This window comes from Physella acuta, unplaced genomic scaffold (genome assembly GCF_028476545.2).
Source record: "Physella acuta isolate Inbredline_101_S28 unplaced genomic scaffold, ASM2847654v3 ptg000804l, whole genome shotgun sequence".
Classification (NCBI taxonomy): Eukaryota; Metazoa; Mollusca; class Gastropoda; family Physidae; genus Physella; species Physella acuta.
Window position 1 is genome coordinate 647,028 of NW_026732322.1, and position 19,779 is coordinate 666,806.

Consider the following 19,779-nt stretch of genomic DNA (forward strand, 5'->3'; position numbering starts at 1 on the left):
ATTAATGAAAAATGTTATACTCACTCTATTAACATGAATATTGCCAATACAAATCTCCATGAACACAACGTAGAAAAGAATACAATTAATGTAAATTAAAAAATATCCATTGTTTAAGCAAAATAAATTATGTATTGCCCAATATAAATGCAGTAGAAAATAATTGTACATTTGGAAATTAAGTTCAAAATATACAGTTGCTTTTGTTTCTAAAAGACACCACTAATGTTATCGTGTTGTGAGTCTGATACGGAATGGAAGTGGTGCAGAAACAATACCAATGGTGTCTTGAAGTAAGGGTAAATTGTTCTCATCTTCTGGTAGGAACTTGAACTTCTGGAACAAAGACGCCATGTACAGGTACAGTTCCATCTTGGCCAAGGACTCACCAGGACACGCTCTGCGACCCACAGAAAATGGAATAAACTCGTCAGGAGTTTGGATATTACCATCAACATCAAAAAATCTTTCCGGTCGGAAAGATTCCGGATCCCCCCAAATTTTTTGATCTTTTAATACCGAGTCAAAATTAAACGCGATTTGCGTGCCTTTTGGAATCGTGAAAGTTTCAAACGTTGTATTAGCCATACACTCGTAAACAATAACCGGGACCACACTGGCGATTCTCTGTGTTTCCATGATGAAAGCATTCAAGTATTTCAAGTTCTGTTTGTCCATCATGTTAGGTGCTCGTTCTGTTCCAACCTTCTCTAAAATTTCCTGGTAAACTTTCTCTTGTTGGTCTGGATGATGAATGGAGTACAGCAGACACCATAAGATTGTTGTACTTGTTGTCTCAGTCCCTGCGATAAAAAGATCATCAATACACCGAGCTAAGTTTTCATAACTTAAATGTGTCGGCTGGCCGGATTTTTCTTTTTTCTTCATTTCTTGAATGTATGCCACGATAAAATTATCACTAATTTCAGGGTTGAATTCATTTGCTATTTTATCAACCATAAAATCACTGTTTCTTTGAAATTCTTTTAAAATTTGTAATAATCGTTTTGTTCCAAAGAAGTCAAAAGGCAAATATATAAGTGAAGGTATAATATTTACAATATTGACTGCAGCACTATATTCTACCAATAGTTTAAAGTTACCAACAATTTTCTGAAACTGCAAGTCACCAAAGTCAAATCGTTGGCCGAATATAATTGAACAAATCACATTTGAAACGCTCATGTTTGTCAGTTTTTTAATGTCAGACGGTTCGTCTTTTAACAAAGACAACTCTTTCAGATACACAGAAACCTCCTCGGAAATTTTCTCAGCGAGTATATTTTTCCCCATGCCGAGATTTCTTAGGATGGTCAACGCCACTGCTCTTTGTTCCTTCCATAGCGGACCTGCCGAGAACAAAAGTCCATTGTTTCTGGAGGGAACATGAGCAGATTGTAAGTCAATCGTTGTTCTTCCCGTCAGCGTGTCTGCTTGCTTGATCGTAACTTTTTTCAACAGCTCTAAACTATTCACAAAAACGTAGGAGTTTTGTCCCATTTCTAGACTAAACACTGGGCCTAGTTTTTGGCTCCATTCCTTAAATTGTTTTCTGGAGTTCTTGGCGTCTAACAAATACAGGTGGCCGATAATTGGTAGACTAATGCCAGGGGAAGGCGGTAAATTCTTTGATTTTCTTGTCCATTTAAACACGATCAGGATAAATACAGTGATGGCGAAAACCCATGGTGATAATACTACTGTTGAAAATATGTTGGTCGATAGCATTTTCTAAACTGGGGAAACGAAATAATTAATACAAGTATAACACAAATATAACATAAAATACAATAAAAGAAAAAGCTCATTTTTTAAAAATATGCGACATATATATGTAGTAGTGAATTTTATTCTGCTTGAACTATTTATATAAAATAACTTCTTATTAACAAAAAAGCCCTTGCTAGATAATGTTAATAAACGGTCTGGTATTTTTGAGTACTTATTTATTCATGCAGACAGATGATTTAGTTCGATAACATTAAATCGATATTTCTGTTTATACTTTGTTTCGTTAACTACATAAATATAAATAATCTAGACCTTAATACTAATCTTGTTATGAACCATTATAATATGTAAGCATATTTCTTCAGTTATGATTGTACCACGGCTATTTTTATCATATTTTATTAATATACAATGTAATTCATTTAAAGTTACCGAAGGGCAGTTAAGATCACAATTCTAATAATATCCTTTAGATTTACTGAAATAAAAATAAAACGAAACAGTTTCTTTCTTTAGTAAAAGCACTGGTTGCAAAATTGTTTTTAAAAAATGTTATAGAGATATATTTAAGCTAAGAAAAACCGTTTTGTATATAAACAATAAAAAGAACAGATATTTCAAGAACAGGAAAAGTACTTTTAGTAAGTTTGTTTTACTTTTTAATGTTTAGTATATTATAAAATATTACTGTTATAAAAGTTCTATGTTTCTTTTTTGTGTTTATAGTGTTTATTAATTTAAAATAGCATATAAATTAACAAGTACATTCAAGTTTCTAAAAACAACCAGTAGCTCTAAATCAGTTTCCAATGCCTTTTCATTCCGTTTTTTTAAGTCGATACCCTACACTATCTGAAACTGATTTTTTCCGTGGTAGTGCAAAAAATGTACAAAAGATTACAGTTGAATAGTAATAATGAAGTTAAACTCACGTTGGGAGCCTAGAACACTGGAGCAAGTTGATCTACATCATATAATAGAAAATAATTCACTGATCCAACAGCGAGCACTCGCTAGCTCTTAGGTCTCTGTCAAGTATTCTAAAACCTTTAAAAGACCTTTTCTTTTTAAATACGATATAAGCTAACAGAGACACTTAAATCCGTATTTTTCTAACCAGTAAGGCGTAAACAAGCGAAAATGAGGCCACGGTGACCTACTTCACATCCATTAAGTTTAAAAAACATACCAGAACATTCCCAGAAAAAAACATCATATTTACACTTCGCCTGTCAACAAATATTATTTTTAACTCGAGCTAAAACAAAATGACCATTGAAAAAAAAAATCTTGACACAATAAAGCAATGTATTCACATTTTTAATTTATAATTGTTTAAATACTACCTATAACCTTATTACAATTTTCTATTTCATGACGATAAATTAAAAATAACTCTTGAAATAGTTATGGAGGTCAGTGGCGTAGGCAGGGGGGGGTAGGGGGGGGGGTCATAACCCCCCCCATAGACCCCTCGGTATATATATATATATAAAGTATGAGGGGGGGGGTGGTGCAAATCGAAAGTTTGTCCCCGGATAAAAATTGGAACATCCCCCTTGAGACGATCCTGGCTTCGCCACTGATGGAGGTCACGTTTATGAAACCTACACTCGTACATCCTTGACCAATCGCATTGTTTACATCAAGTACCGTGACGAATTCAAAATCGTGGCTGTGGACTAGGTGTTTAGCAGGGAGAAAGTATGTGAGAGAGTGGAGAAGTAAGGAGATAGATAGGAAAAAGAGGGAAGAAAGAGAAAAAAAAAATAGCCGGGAGAAAAGAGGGAGTTTGGTCATGAGAGAATACGAGTTGAGGAAGAGAAAGATGAGAATAAGGAAAGAGATGAAAAAGAGAAGAGATAGCGAGAGGGGAGATAGACGAAACAACATGACACTGTTAGATTTCAGTCAGAGGCGTAGCGGGGGGGGGGGGGGGGTCTGCGGACCGCACCGGGTGACACCATTTAGTGGGGTGACACCAAGGCAAAAAATAGCAAAAAAAACGTGAGGGGGGGGGTGCAAATCGAAAGTTTGAGAGGGGGGCAAGTCGAAAGTTTGAGGGGGGGGGGGGTTGCAAATCGAAAATTGGAAAGTTTGTCCCCGGGAAGGGTCGCTACGCCTCTGGGGGGGGGGGGGGGGGGTGACACCATTATGTGCCGCACCGGGTGACACCCGACCTCGATACGCCACTGATTTCAGTAGAACTCGATCAGTAGCGACGATCGGAACTGTTTTTGTCAATTTCCTTACTCATATTTACGTGGTTTGCATTCAAGATTTAAAACTTCCGTGAACACAATTTACATATACATACACACATATATATATATATATATATATATATATATATATATATATATATATATATATATATATATATATATATATATATATATATGTATATATATATATATATATATATATATATATATATATATGTATATATATATATATATATATATATATATATATATATATACATATATATATATATTTATACTTATATAAATATGTTTTTATATATGTTAAACGAACCGTTAACATTGACATATCTATAACCTTAAACGAAATCCCTATAGAGAAAACATGAACTTTAACTAAATATGGACAAGAAATGTGGATAAGCAGAAAGAGTGCAGAATACGACAATTAACAATTCACTCGACAGACGCGTGACTTGAATTTTTACAGAGGTCTCGACAAGCATAACACATAAACACATGCGCTATAAATAGAAACACCACTATATGTAGGACACACACGACCATTCTGGTGCCACGTCTGCCCAATCGTCTCGACCCACCCCCACGTTCCCACACACCCTATTTGACATACGATCCCTTTTCTTTGCCTCACTTCGATAAATCTTACTCCCACCCCCCCCCCTCAATGTAGTCCCTGTTTCTACAGTCTCAGTTAATAAATGATGAAAACTTCAACACTATTTTATTTATTTTAAAATCTTAATTACCTTCCACCCACCATGTCACCTTAAATGCTTCTTAATTAAATTGATCATTAACATTTGTCTCATTACATATCAATAATGAGATCTTAATGCTTATCTTAAATTTTATTGTATTCCTTGTTGTAGACAAAAGCCTACCTGATAGTAACAAATTATTTATTTATGTGTTTATGTTCTGCATGCCACTATAACAAATACTTTTGTTTATAATTACAGTAAAGAATAACCCAATTCACAAATCTTATGTTGCTTTGTTTCCAAAAAAAAAAAACAACAACAACTCCTAATTTAAATCTTCTACACTTTTATTTAGACAAATGTACAAAGGGCAATAACAACGAGAAGGAAAAAAAGCTGCCCGATTTCAAAACAGTATCAGTTTTCCCCCTTTATTATACACACATTACTGCTACATCAAACTCAATGAAGATTTGCAATGCTCATTCAATTTTATCACAAACCTTTGTTAATATTCATGCATCATTGAAAATATTTTAATTTTGTTGCAAAAATGGAGAATTTAGATGGACGAATACGTAGAATGATTGTCAATATATAACTTGTTTCTCTTATTTCTTTTAAAACAGCGTCTTCAAACAGTTTTTATTAATTCTCCACATCATCCTAATCAACAGAGCCCCTCCCCCCCCCCCCATTTTATATTTTAATGTAACATACATTAGGTCACTAGTGCTCAAATCAGGGCATGTCATTAATTAGATCACTAGTGTTCTAACCAGAACAGGTTATTAATTAGGTCACTAGTGCTCTAACCAGAACAGGTTATTAATTAGGTCACTAGTGCTCTAACCAGAACAGGTTATTAATTAGGTCACTAGTGCTCTAACCACAACAGGTTATTAATTAGGTCACTAGTGCTCTAATTAGGACAGGCTATTAAGTAGGTCACTAGTGCTCTAACCAGAACAGGTTATTAATTAGGTCACTAGTGCTCTAACCGGAACAGGTTATTAATTAGGTCACTAGTGCTCTAACCAGATCAGGTTATTAATTAGGTCACTAGTGCTCTAACCGGAACAGGTTATTAATTAGGTCACTAGTGCTCTAACCAGATCAGGTTATTAATTAGGTCACTAGTGCTCAAACCAGAATAGGTTATTAATTAGGTCACGTCACTAGCTAAAAACTGCTACTTGTTACGAATTTGAGTGATCCTTGAAGTGAAGACCCACAATTTAAAGCCGTGCATTTATAATATACGTTGAGATAAGAAAAAAACAAAACAAAAAACTTAAACGTAAAGAATGAATAAAACAGCAAAACTTTATTTTCCATATTTATTAAAATAATCTTGACATATTTCAATCTCTAATGTATGCTCATTAAAAATATCTTTAAATAAAGCTATTTAAAAATCTACATAAACAGGCCTTCAACTTGATTGGTAACATTAAATCAATAAAAATCAATAAGCTTGTTTGTAATTTTTTGCTTTTTCCTTGATTAATTTAATGTGGATAAAAAAGTGATTATATAGGAAATAACATTGTTTGCTAAACTCTCACTCCCCAGATGCCTGACTGTATTTACAGACGGTGAACAACTATCGTATACAAAACATTCTGTCATCGAAAGTGCTCACTATATTATATATTTGTGTAGATTAAAGCTTTATTTAACGGTAAACAGTTTAGCTGTGTGTTACCTATATTAATCATCCCATACACTGTAATAAAGACATATTTAGTGCATGTAATATAAATATCATGCAAAATATTTGTATAAAATGAATAGATAAAGAGATTACAAAATGAACTATTTTTAAGTAATGTGCATTGTTTGTATAAAATCAAGTTAAGGTCGATCAATATATTTCCGTAGTGTTGGCGAGATTTAAAAAAAGCATGATGTTTACGTATTCTTAAATCTCAAAGTTTTCCAAAACAATATACTGCAACGACAGTACAAACTTGTAAAAACGTGTAAAGCTATAGGGATGTAGTTCTGGCTTTACTACACGAAATTAATGCAGTCTCTGAATTACTCGGATGCGGTAGGGAAGGGGTGGTGATGTGATACCAACGGTGTCCTGTAGTGAAGGTAAATTGTTCTCATCTTCAGGCAGGAACTTGAACTTCTGAAACAAAGACGCCATGTAGAGGTAAAGTTCCATCTTGGCCAGAGACTCGCCTAGACAAACTCTGCGACCCACAGAAAATGGAATAAACTCGTCAGGAGTTTGGAGGCTGCCATCAACTTCAATAAATCTTTCCGGTCGGAAATTTTCCGGATCTCCCCAAATTTTTTTGTTCCTTAACACGGAGTCAAGATTTGAAATAATTTGCGTCCCTTTTGGTATGGTGTATGTTTCGAAATTTGTATCAGCCATGCACTCATAAAGGACAAGTGGCGCAATGTTAGCGATTCTCTGTGTTTCCATGATAAAAGCATTCAAGTATTTCAAGTTCTGTCTGTCCATCATATTAGGGGTTCGTTCTGTTCCAACCTTCTCTAAAATTTCCTGGTAAACTTTCTCTTGTTGGTCTGGATGATGAATGGAGTACAGCAGACACCATAAGATTGTTGTACTTGTTGTCTCAGTCCCTGCGATAAAAAGATCATCAATACACCGAGCTAAGTTTTCATAACTTAAATGTGTCGGCTGGCCGGATTTTTGTTTTTTCTTCATCTCTTGAATGTATGCCACGATAAAATTATCAACATTTTCAGGATCCAATTTTTTCCCGATTTTTTCAACCATGAATTCGCTGTTTCTTTGAACCTCATGTATCGTATTCAATAACTTTTTCGCTCCGAAGAAATCAAAAGGCAAATATATCAGAGAAGGTATAATGTTAATAATATTCACAGACGTGCTGTATTCCAACAATAAATTAAAGAGACCTACGATTTTCTTAAATTGCGGGTCATCAAATTGAAATCTTTGGCCGAAAATCACAGAACAAATGACATTTGAAACGCTCATGTTTGTCAGTGTTTTAATGTCAGACGGTTCGCCATTCAACGAAGACAACTCTTTCAGATATACAGAAACCTCCTCGGAAATTTTATCAGCGAGTATGTTTTTCCCCATGCCGAGATTTCTTAGGATGGTCAACGCCACTGCTCTTTGTTCCTTCCATAGTGGGCCTGACGAAAAGACAAGTCCATTGTTTCTCGTGGGTACGTGGACACCTAGTAAATCAACAGTTGTTCTTCCCGTCAACGTGTCAGCCTGTTTAATGGTCAACTTTTTTATCAGCTCATAATCATTAATGAAAACAAAATCTTTTGCCCCCATACGAAAACTGAACACGTGACCAATTTTTTCACTCCATTCTTGGAACTGTTTTCTGGAATTTTTAGCATCTAACATATACAAGTGGCCAATAATTGGCAAGCTAATGCCTGGAGATGGTGGTAGGTTCTTAGCTCTGCTGCGCCACCAGATAATGGTGAAAAGTAGAAGAGATGAAAATATTATCCAGTTTAATGGAGTAAACGTTGAAAATAATTCAGCTAGCATCTTTGGACCTGAGGATTGACAAAAATTAACATTAAAAAAGCACTAAAAAGAGCACAAATATTTGAGCTCCAATTATCTTACCCAGAGGCGTAGCGACCCTTCCCGGCGACCGGGGACAAACTTTGCACCCCCCCGTCGAACTTTTGGTTTGCACCCCCCCCCCCTCAAACTTTTGATTTGCACCCCACCTCGAACTTTTCATTTGCACCCCCCCCCCCGTCAAACTTTCGATTTGCACCCCCCCCCCCCCCTCGAACTTTTGGTTTGCACCCTCCCCATCAAACTTCCAATTTGGCGCCCCCCCCCTAAGGTCGGCGCCCGGGGACATGTGTCCCCCCCGCCCCCCCCCCCCTCGCTACGCCTCTGATCTTACCCAGGAATGTGTCTTAATTTATGCAGGAAAACTTAAAAGCACATTATAGGTTCGGATACTTGGAGAACGAATAGAATACAATATAGCACCGAGCATATCTAGAAGTACTGCGGGGTCCCTAAGTACTGTGTCTACTCAACGAGAAATACACTTAGTCCTGAGGTGTTTTATCGATTAAGTGCACTCCAAACCACGCTAGCAACAGACAGTGCCAGTGTATTCAGGTGCCTAGCACACGTTTGTAGGCAGCTTGTTGAAAAACTAAATCTTCATATAACTTAATTAGGCTGTTTTTATCATCGTAGAGTCTGCTTAGAACTGTATTGTCCAAAAGTCACAAAGTGGAAATGTGTTGTGTAACGTGAACTTAGTTCCATTACAAATCAGATGACCATCAAAATGTTTGAGAATAAAAACTGTTTTTGTGCAACTTAAATTAGCTTATTCAAAAGCATATAAGCCTATAAAAAAACTCATCTATATATATATATATATATATATATATATATATATATATATATATATATATATATATATATACAACTTTTATTAAACATTTTCCTTAATAAAGTATCATTAAAAAAGTATTGATCACTATGCTGAAGCAAAATTAAACAACCATGTGTAAATATAAGGTTAATTACCATTACCTTTCTCCTTGCTGTCCACCAAACTGAAATCTTCTGCTGCACTGTGGCCCGGTAGGCCTGCACTGTGTCGACTGAATCAGTTTTGCAGCCAGAACTGACGTGGTCTGTGCATGTTGTAAAGTGGGTCATGGTTTGCTGGCTGTGTCTGACTTGCTTGCACTGGAAGGTCGGGTGAGAAACTGTAACAATTTATGACTGTCTAAGTGTATTATTAGCAGTGGCGAAACTAGAAAAAAAGGGCAACCCCGCAAATGTTTTTTAGCGTAGAGGGGGGGGGGGAGGTCTGTAAAGAAACTTAACAGGGAAAACAAAGCGCCGATGTGCTTCTATCCATCAGTAGTATCTCTACTACTTTTCCTAAAGCCTGTTGTAAATTGATGTAGGAAAAAAAGTCACAGGAAAAAAAATACACAGGAAAAAAAAAAACAGAAACAAGTCACAGGAAAAAAAGTCACAGGAAAAAAAGTCACAGGAAAAAAAGTCACAGGAAAAAAAAAGTCACAAATATGTATTTGCATGATATTTGTTAATACTTTTATGTATTAAGTATTTAGAGAGTGCTAATTAACTTAGGATTAATTAAATGTAATGTAATGTGTGTAGGCTGTATACGCATAGGAATTTTTATAATTCATCTAAAAATATTTATTATGAAGTATGTAGATTGTAATTATTTTAAACTTAAGATTAGTAGCATTTAATAGAATGCTCCAAAGTCCACGTTTTTCATAGTGTTTTTTTTTAATACTAATATTAAATTACCGTGAAATGGTAAGTTCATCTGACTTGCTGCCCACAACGGTCCTAGGACCTTTGACCACAGGTGCTTTGACCATAGGGGGTTTGACCATAGAGGGTTTGACCACAGCGGAGCTTTGACCATAGGGGCTTTGACCATAGGGGGTTTGACCACAGCGGGCCTTTGACCATAGCGGTGCTTTGACCATAGGGGGTTTGATCATAGGAGGTTTGACCATAGGGGTTTTGACCACAGGTGTTTTCTCAGCAGAGGGTCTTTGATCACAGGTGGTCTATCAACTGGTGTTTGATCACAAGCGCTGCGTCCGGCTTTGATCATAGGTGTTTTGTCCACATAGGGTCTTTGATCTCAGGTGGTTTGTCCACATAGGGTCTTTGATCTCAGGTGGTTTGTCCACATAGGGTCTTTGATCTCAGGTGGTTTGTCCACATAGGGTCTTTGATCTCAGGTGGTTTGTCCACATAGGGTCTTTGATCTCAGGTGGTTTGTCCACATAGGGTCTTTGATCTCAGGTGGTTTGTCCACATAGGGTCTTTGATCTCAGGTGGTTTGTCCAATGCTGTCCATATATGGTAAGGATTTATTTTAAAAGTTGCTAAATTATATTTTAAATTTCGACATGATGTAATAATATGTTAAATCATCATGTATAAATACAAGTCATCTAAACTACTCTATGTAAAAACCATGGAGAATCTTGGAGAGTATAGCACGTCGAAAAAAGGTAAAATAACTTTGTTGTATCGTGGCCACGAGTTTTGGCTACACAGAGAACGCCTGGACGGGTCACGCGTTTGGCGGTGTACGAAGAATCGCACTTGTAAGTGCAAAGCTTCAATAGTTGCACAAGATCTTGTGATTATAGGAGAGCTGATTCCTTTATATATGCTATGTATTTTCAAGTACATCTTCATTATTTATTTGTGAAACTTGTGAAACTTGTTATATGTCGCATTATTTGTGTTTCATTTATATTTAAAATAAATCTATGAGGCCTATTACCAGCCTTTATGTGGAGACTAAAATATAGTTCTTGGTTTTTTTTAAATACATGTTAATTTCTATTAACGTACTCTCAGGAAACATGTATAAAATCGTGTTAATTGTATCACACTTATGATCAAAGCCGGACAAAGCGCTTGTGATCAAACACCAGTTGATAGACCACCTGTGATCAAAGACCCTCTGCTGAGAAAACACATGTGGTCAAACCCCCTATGGTCAAACCCCCTATGATCAAACCCCCTATGGTCAAAGCACCGCTATGGTCAAAGGCCCGCTGTGGTCAAACCCCCTATGGTCAAAGCCCCTATGGTCAAAGCTCCGCTGTGGTCAAACCCCCTATGGTCAAACCCCCTATGGTCAAAGCACCTGTGGTCAAAGGTCCGCGCACCATTTCTTTTATAATTAACTTTTCTACCGCGTATTTAACTAAATACGTAACAAAAGTTGAGATTGTTGTGTTAATTATCTTAGAGTATTTTTACTTACAACTGTTAGGAATCATAATGCTTTTAACGTCTATAAATAATTTATGTTATAAAAAAATACAACCCACAACAATAACCATACACAATTTTACAATTCTTAACAAATTAATAAAAAATATTTCTAAAAAGATTTGTGTGACTTTTTTTCTGTGACTTTATTTCTGTGACTTTTATTCCCGGTAAAATTTTTCCACTGTGACTTTTTTTCTGTGTTTTTTTTTTCCTGTGACTTTTTTTCCGTTCACCGCTCATTTCTGGCCTGATCGGTTTGCGAAATACCTAGCTGTACTTTCCACACTTCTCACATTTTATCAGACACTATTCATGTATCTATTGGCTACTTGTAAGGCTAAGAGCGAGGAGGGGGAGGTCTGTAAAGAAACTTAACAGGGACAACAAAGCGCCGATGTGCTTCTATCCATCAGTACCGAAGCTGGGATGGTCTCAACTACTTTTTCTAAAGCCTATTGTAAATTACTCAAGGGAAAGAATTCAAATCATACACGTTTACTATCACAAATTTTGTAAAACAAAAATAGGTAAATCGATTTAAAAAACAAAAATATTTGTCTAATACAGGAAAGTAAAAAAAATTTAGTTCTACCTATACAACAAACATTTTACATTGTAAAATCACAATTGATTGTGGGCCCCTTTTCAACGCTTTAAAGAAGAAAAACTCGTTGCTATATCTAGCGCCCTCTCTAGCAATGGACTTTTATTTTTTTAAAAAGAATGTTGCCGACAACAGCTTGTTTGAGTGTAGGAGAAAGAGGACTCGGCTTTCACAATGGTTTAAGAACAAAGGGAAAAAGAATATACAAGAGCGTGGGGTGGTGTCTGTAGAATAAATGTAATCCAACCGCAGCTACAGTATACTCTTTACGAAACAACAATCAGGTAAAAAATACAAGAAAATTACATCTTTATAAAAAAATTGTTTATGTTCGGCTGTGGGCCCCTAAACGGCGTGCCCCCTCCTCCGCATTGTGGGGTCTGGCGGCACTGTAGTTCCGCCCCTGATTATTTTGCGTTCATTATTACTTTAATCCCAAGCAGCCATTAATGAGTAAGCCATTTTAGACTACACTGTACCTTCTGACATTGCTTATAACAAAAGACACCATTATTCTATTCATCATCATCTTTTCCCGTTCATGCCCAAGACATGCCCGAGGAAGTAGAGTTGATATGTTTTAAATCACGCCACCATATGAAGGGATAGTATGAACTGCATTATGCTCAGCGGTCTTTGTTTACCTAACGTAAGTCAGGTACCATTTAGAGCTGGGTGAACTCAGGGACGTCCTTCAGAGAAGAGAACAAACCTTTGTGCCCGAAGACAAACGGTCTACCAACATATATCCTCCTCATTCGTATCTAACGAAATGTCCCTTCCCTATTATACACGTTGCATATGCAACCATGAGCTTTACCGACTCGACCGCGCCGACCACAATCGTCATCATCAAATATGAGAATGGGGTCGGCGTGGTCGAGTCGGTAAAGCTCATGGTTGCTGAACCGAAAAGTCGCTAGTTCGAACCCCCGGGCAGATGAAGCTCGTTAGCTGGGGACAGCCACTCCTCTTATAGAGACAACTCCAAAATCAAACAACTGCTGCCTTGTAGTTTGTTCTTGGTTGGACAAAGGCTATGGAAGCAAATCCAAAAAGAAAAGCAGTCTGAAATGGCGCATAACCAGTTGACACGGGATAGGCTCCGGAAAAAACGGGGAAAAAAACTTTTTAATTAAAAAGCCTTTTACATTTATTTGTGTATGTATAAGTTAGGGTACTTAAGGAAAAATATTTGGATGTACCAGGGACTCTTCTGAAAATATGGTTGCCATGGAAACGGCGGCCATCTTGGAAAAAACTACCTATGTGGAGTTCTAAAATTTCCTAAAGTAACATATAAACCGCCCATATAATCATTGCTCTTTATTGTACTAACACCAATAGAGCCAGCTGGCTAATTTTTGTAACCGAAAAACAGCTAGACATATTTTTTTCAAATTTTCAAAAAACATTTTGGTGAAATTCTATGGAATTTAGCATTATTTTCATTGGAATTTCGTCACACCAAATTTTGAAAATTAAAAAAAAAAAAATTTCTAGAGTGTTTTCTGTTACAAAAACTAGCCAGCTGACTCTATTCGCGTTAGTACAAGAAGGATCAATGGTTATATAGCCGGTATTTATGTTAGTTTATGAAATTTTAGAACTCCAGAAAAGGATTTTTTTTTCAAAATGGCCGCCGTTGCCATGGCAACCATATTTTCAAAAGAGTCCCTGATGAATGGAAATATTTTCCTTCAAGTACCCTAACTTAGATATACAGAAATGAATCAATAAAAGCTTTTAATTAAGAAGTTGTTTTTTTTCTGGAGCCTACCCCCTTAATTGTGATGGAGGCGTGGTCGAGTCGGCAAAAGCTCAATCCCTTCCAACACTAAAATTAAGAACGAAGAAGAAGAAGAAGAAGAAATATGAGAATGTTCCCCAGCCATCAATCACAAAATGACGCCCTAGTCATCCCACGGTCAGTCCTGACTGCTAACCAGCGTGTCAGGCATTAATCAAAACTGACATGACAGGCTCTGGTTCACCACCCCCCACCCGCTAAGTTATGGTCAGTTTCTGGCCACACCGGCTGGTGAAAGAGAGTAAGGTGGCCATCCCCCCCCCCCCACCCCCACCTACGGGTCAGACCCGGTCTAACAGGTGATAAAGCAGGTGGTGGTCGTAACAATACATTATATATATATATATATATATATATATATATATATATATATATATATATATATATATATATATATATATATATATGTGTGTGTGTGTGTGCGTGTTAGTATATATAACATTCTAATAATAATCTTACATAAATAATTTAACACAAAATGTAAAAAAAAATTCATTTTGCCTAGATCCTTGCTATTCACGTTGCGATATTTAAGAAAGTCGGCTGTCCCCAGATGAAATGGGCCTGTAGCTGTATGTATCCGTGGATTATGCTCGATCCCAACAATCAAGTAGTATGTGCTTATTTATGGCAGACCTGCCTGCTCCGTTAATTTTTCTTTAGAAACAGTAACAATTCAAAAATGTCAAACTATAACGTTTTCCTCTTAGTCTGGAATTGGTGAATTTGAGTTTTTTGAGCTGCGAGAATCGTTTTTTTTCTGTTCACACTTTATATATAACAATTTTCAGGTTTCAAAATTTTATTTGCTCCAGACTTTCATAAGGGCATCCGTTGTCATGGGTAGGTCATGATCCGCAGAAATAGTTTGATTATGGTAAAGGTCATTACAAATTTTACTTCACTAGGTCTGCTATTAATTAGATCAGGGGTCTCCAAACTTTTCAGTCCGAGGGCCGCATTAACTATCAAATTTCAGTTTGGGGGCCAGTTTCTTCCAGGCATATCTTTGATTTTTCTAGGCAAAGTTCCTCAGCCATCTCCAACAAACGTTTTTTTCCGTGGACAAAAAGATCTCCGCGGGCCGGATGAGAGGACATCGCGGGCCGCATCTGGCCCGCGGGCCGTAGTTTGGAGACCCCTGAATTAGATAATTAGAATGTGCACTTTTATTTTTGAGTGCGTTAACCAATTTTTGTTAAAATGTTAATTCAGATTTGGATAACATAATGGGTTGTCGAGACCACCCCCTTCCTAATTACTTTGACCATTTTGTCCTTTACATATTATATTATACTATATAATCACCACATACAACAAAATCCTGTCTACGCCCTTGACCAGAAAGTTATTCTGAATACCCAGCCCTTCACAACGAACCACCAAGCAGTAATTACTCTACAGATAAATATAAAATATAGCTCGACAAGCCAAATGTTTAAAGAGGGCAGTAAAAAAAACTGTAAAACAAGAAGGTCAAAATGTATATCATTTCCCCCTATCAGACAACACCAATGATTCAGCATTCTTTATTACCTTAGTTTGTGTTACTTTGCTAGAGTCGAGAGTTATGTCAGTAAGATTTATTTTTAGAAATGTCATCTGAATGGTTGATTGTATACTTAAGGATCGTCCATAAATGACGCCACGCTATTTTTGACGATTTTACCTCCCCCCTCCCATCCGTCACACATCGTCACAAAAAGTCAGACCCCTCCCCCAAAAATGACGTCACACCTCAGCCTACAACCCCCATCTAAAATTGCTGTTGGATTTTTCTTCATACATCGATATTTTTCCAAAATCTTGTCAACATAGAGTATTTTGATCAATTCCTATTACAAATTATTAAAACCGTTTTCTAACACGGGAAATAACGGCTAAATCTCGTTTTCTAACATAGCTTTTTTATAATGCAAAAGTGTGAATCACACCATCTAACCCCCCCCCCCCCCCTCATCACACACCGTCACAAAATTATGGACCCCCCCCTCCCCCTGCGAGTGTGACGTCATTTATGGACGACCCCCTTAGAAGTTCGTGTAGCCTCTAGTTCTGTGCCTGGAATTTCCAGGCACTCCCCCAAGCACACAAAGCCGCACTGTGTAAACGTCAATCGTTCTAAATGTAAACAAGGGAAACCACTTCATCAAATAAGACAGTTGAAAAACTGTAACAGTTCAAAAACTGTAACTTAAGCAATTTTAAAAGGTGTATCACACCCCCCCCCCCCTCTCCACTCCGCCTCCAGTTTTAACATGTGATCCGACATTACTTGAATATTTAATCTACGTTAGCTTATCGTTGATTCCTTTAAGAAAACTTTGTTTTGTAAAATATTTTGCAAATGTCCATGTAGACAAAGATGCCTTAAGGCAGAAATAAGGAGAGGATTACTGCTCAGTGGCGTAGCCAGGATCGTCTCAAGGGGGGTTCCAATTTTTACCCCCCCCCCCCTCAAACTTTCGATTTACACAACTTTCGATTTGCACCCCACTCAAACTTTCGATTTGCACCCTCCCCTCAAACTTTCGATTTGCACCCCCCTCAAACTTTTGATTTGCACCCCCCCCCCTTTCAAACTTTTGATTTGCACCCCCCCCCCCATCAAACTTTTGATTTGCACCCCGAGGGGTCTTTGGGGGGGTTATGATCCCCCTAACCCCCCTGCCTACGCCACTGTTACTGCTTAATAACTATAGTGTCACAGTAAAAGTACAATTATTCTTCGAACCTAACGGTCCATAACGAAAGTGAAGTAGACTTCACCAGTTTCTGTGATCTCAACATATGAGGGGATTGTGTGGTCAGCACAATGTCCAAACGCCATGGACGTTATACGGACTTTAACCCGAATTCGAACACATATTATGTTCAAACTACCATACCTGTGGACATTACCGATATAGTCGACATCTACCACTGAGCTGGGTGTTACCACTGTAATGGGAATTTAAACTGGGGATTGTCAATCTTCGTTCCTAAGATACGAACTACCCAGTCTGTGGGTGATAATTGGTTTTGTTGATATAAAAGTTTTATTCACTTTGTACAAAGATAAAAGTGTAATTCGTCTCACACTAGATTGACATTACAACACACAGCTTACACTTTTTTGACACTATCACGTGAAGGGGTTTAGCAAACTCTGACCCACTATATGATAATACAAACTCTTGTTTTTTCCAGACAGACAGACAGACAGACAGACAGACAGACAGACAGACAGACGGACGGACGGACGGACGGACGGACGGTCGGACGGACGGACGGACGGACGGACGGACGGACGGACAGACAGACAGACAGACAGACAGACAGACAGACAGACAGACAGACAGACAGACAGACAGACAGACAGACAGACAGACAGACAGACAGACAGACAGACAGACAGACAGACAGACAGACAGACAGACAGACAGACAGACAGACAGACAGACAGACAGACAGACAGACAGACAGACAGACAGACAGACAGACAGACAGACAGACAGACAGACAGACAGACAGACAGACAGACAGACAAAATTTGAAAAAAAAAAATTCTGACTGAGTTTGGTATAAAAACGTTGTGTTTTGTGAAATTCTCGATTTCCTGTTTTTGCACGATTACAAAGCTTCCTGTATAGGCCTACTTACTGAATCACGGTCAAAAATAAAATTGTGCAGCTAGTGATACACATTGCACTTTAGACTTCATTATTTCGTCAGATTACACGCGTTTAAAGACTGTTTAGTGATTGTGCAGATTAAATACCGCATGCAGCTTACATATCTTGCAGAGTGAACGCACCTACAGGAGTAAATATATAGACAGACTTAGAACACACACTACAAAAACATTAATTTGATTGTACCGACGGTCTGAACCGTTAGTAAACACACGTTTTATGGATCCATTTTGCCCCGAAAGTTAGTAATGTATGCACCCATTGAATAGGAATTCAAACTGCGTGTACCAGGCCAATAGTCAAAGAGAACATGGGTTGCCAATGCATTGTGAATCCTATTCGACCTTAGCCGGTTTAGTCCAAAAAAACTGTGCTATGAATGCGTTTGGTACCTGGTTCGGTAGAAGTTGCCGAGATGAGACTAGGATTGGTAATCCAATTACCTAAGGGGCTCAACTCATGTTTGAATTCGGAGTTTTCTCTTTTAGATGAGTTGCTGTCCTTAACTATCGAGCCTCATCTACTCGGTGGTTCTAACTCAGAACTATACGGGTTAGCGGCCACGAGCTTTGAAACCCTGTGTATTCAAAACGAAAAGAGGAATATTTTGAAATTGTATTATAAGAATTGACATTTCGGATACACACACAATGTTAAAAGTATAAAATCGACTTTTGTAGACGCATGTGAACTGGTGGGGGGGGGGGGGGGGGGGGGGTCAGTTTAATGTGGACGTCCACATGCGGATACATCAAATACATTTGATAATTTAAAGAAATAAATTTTAAAAATGCATATAAATGCAGATTATACATTAAATCGGCGGTTCTCAAACATGTAGCTGTATACCGCCCGCCTCAGAGAAAAAGCGATTATTTTACAAGCGGGAGGGGATGGGGCAGTGACCGCGGCAATTTTCTAAAATAATTCATGGTATTTCAAGTTTATTTTTAAACATTTGAAATAATTGTAACTAAATCATAGTAGGCCTACATCATTATTTGTGTCAAAGCATAAGATGATGTAGATCTAGTCATTTTTTTTTCAAGTAAAAAACTAAAAATAACCACGTTACAATTTGATATTTAGATATCAGCGTGTGTATGATGTTCTCGCCTGGTCAGGTGTGTAGGGCTAACGTTCAGCGCGACCACAAAAAAAAAGGGGAAAGGCGGTTTGTTATGGAAACACATGCAGCGTTGAGTAAAAATAATTTAATGACGTCACATTGATTAGCCAAATTTATCGTTTGACAGCTAGACAGCCACAAATGACAGTAAAAAGGTCGGTCTACAGCATCTTCGATTAAAAAAAGAAACTAATACATCCTTCAATCTCTGATTCTTTATGACAAAGAATGAGTAAAAATCCTTTTAGATCGAGAGGCAGGGTACAGAGCGTTTAGGACTCAGCGCGATCATTCTTTTAGTAAAGAACAATTTTAGATAGTCTTTTCACATTCACACGGTAAATTTACACGCCGTATACTTACGACATCTTGGAAAAATTCAATTCCCAATTAGTATTTAGGCCTAGTAATAGATGTTGGCACATCTCTTAACATTACGTCACAAAAACGGCTCCTGATTAAATTTTTTTTTTTTAAATTCCATTCATTCTAACAAAAATCAATGTAGTATTAAATTTCATCTTTCAAAGGAATATAAATATGTTATAACCCACATCATCACGGAGGCTCATGTGTATGATGGTGTTTATGATTAGCGAGAGAGCTGACTACAGTATACATTACACTGTGGTGACACAACCAAATAATAAATTATCATTGTACTTGACAGCTTAATTTGGCTCGTTTCTTGACGGACAAAGCAAGGCATAACAAATTGTAAAGGGATATAACATGTGATTGTCCACCCCTGCTGCAGTTCTGTCATTATAAAAATTTTATGATTGTACCTATCATAGCAGAGGCGTAGCGACCCTTCCCGACGCCCGGGGACAAACTGCACATGTACATTAACAAAAAACAAATCTTATGTTTTATATACAATGGAGGGGGATAATTGGGGGAGGGGGTAGACAAACTACAAGTCATTTTTGTAACTACAATTTACAAAAAGGAAGTGATAAATGAGTGGCAGCTGAGAGGAAAAGAGAGTGTTGTGAACGAGTGAAGGGGGATGAACGGGGATGAATGCTGTTGTACCTGTTACTCTAATCCGTTCGTCCCTGTTCAGTTCTCGTGCTGTGAGTTGT

The 19,779-nt window shown here is 37.4% G+C and overlaps 2 protein-coding genes across 2 annotated transcripts; both read right to left on the reverse strand.

Annotated features, from left to right (window-relative positions):
- On the reverse strand, positions 1-2,760 carry LOC131951217 (cytochrome P450 2J4-like). The gene is made up of 2 exons (XM_059313558.1): positions 2,664-2,760; positions 1-1,736 (listed from the first exon to the last, which is right to left on the reverse strand). Exon 2 carries the CDS (start codon positions 1,726-1,728, stop codon positions 229-231), a length of 1,500 nt encoding a protein of 499 aa, XP_059169541.1. The 5' UTR covers positions 1,729-1,736; positions 2,664-2,760; the 3' UTR covers positions 1-228.
- A 3,225-nt stretch (positions 2,761-5,985) lies between these two features.
- LOC131951218 (cytochrome P450 2J2-like) lies at positions 5,986-9,298 on the reverse strand. The gene is made up of 2 exons (XM_059313559.1): positions 9,213-9,298; positions 5,986-8,197 (listed from the first exon to the last, which is right to left on the reverse strand). Exon 2 carries the CDS (start codon positions 8,187-8,189, stop codon positions 6,687-6,689), a length of 1,503 nt encoding a protein of 500 aa, XP_059169542.1. The 5' UTR covers positions 8,190-8,197; positions 9,213-9,298; the 3' UTR covers positions 5,986-6,686.
- Positions 9,299-19,779: the final 10,481 nt, after the last annotated feature.

Excerpts from the sequence above, each read along its gene's own strand:
- LOC131951218 (XM_059313559.1), bottom strand. The coding sequence starts at position 8,189 with ATGCTAGCTGAATTATTTTCAACGTTTACTCCATTAAACTGGATAATA.
- LOC131951217 (XM_059313558.1), bottom strand. The coding sequence starts at position 1,728 with ATGCTATCGACCAACATATTTTCAACAGTAGTATTATCACCATGGGTT.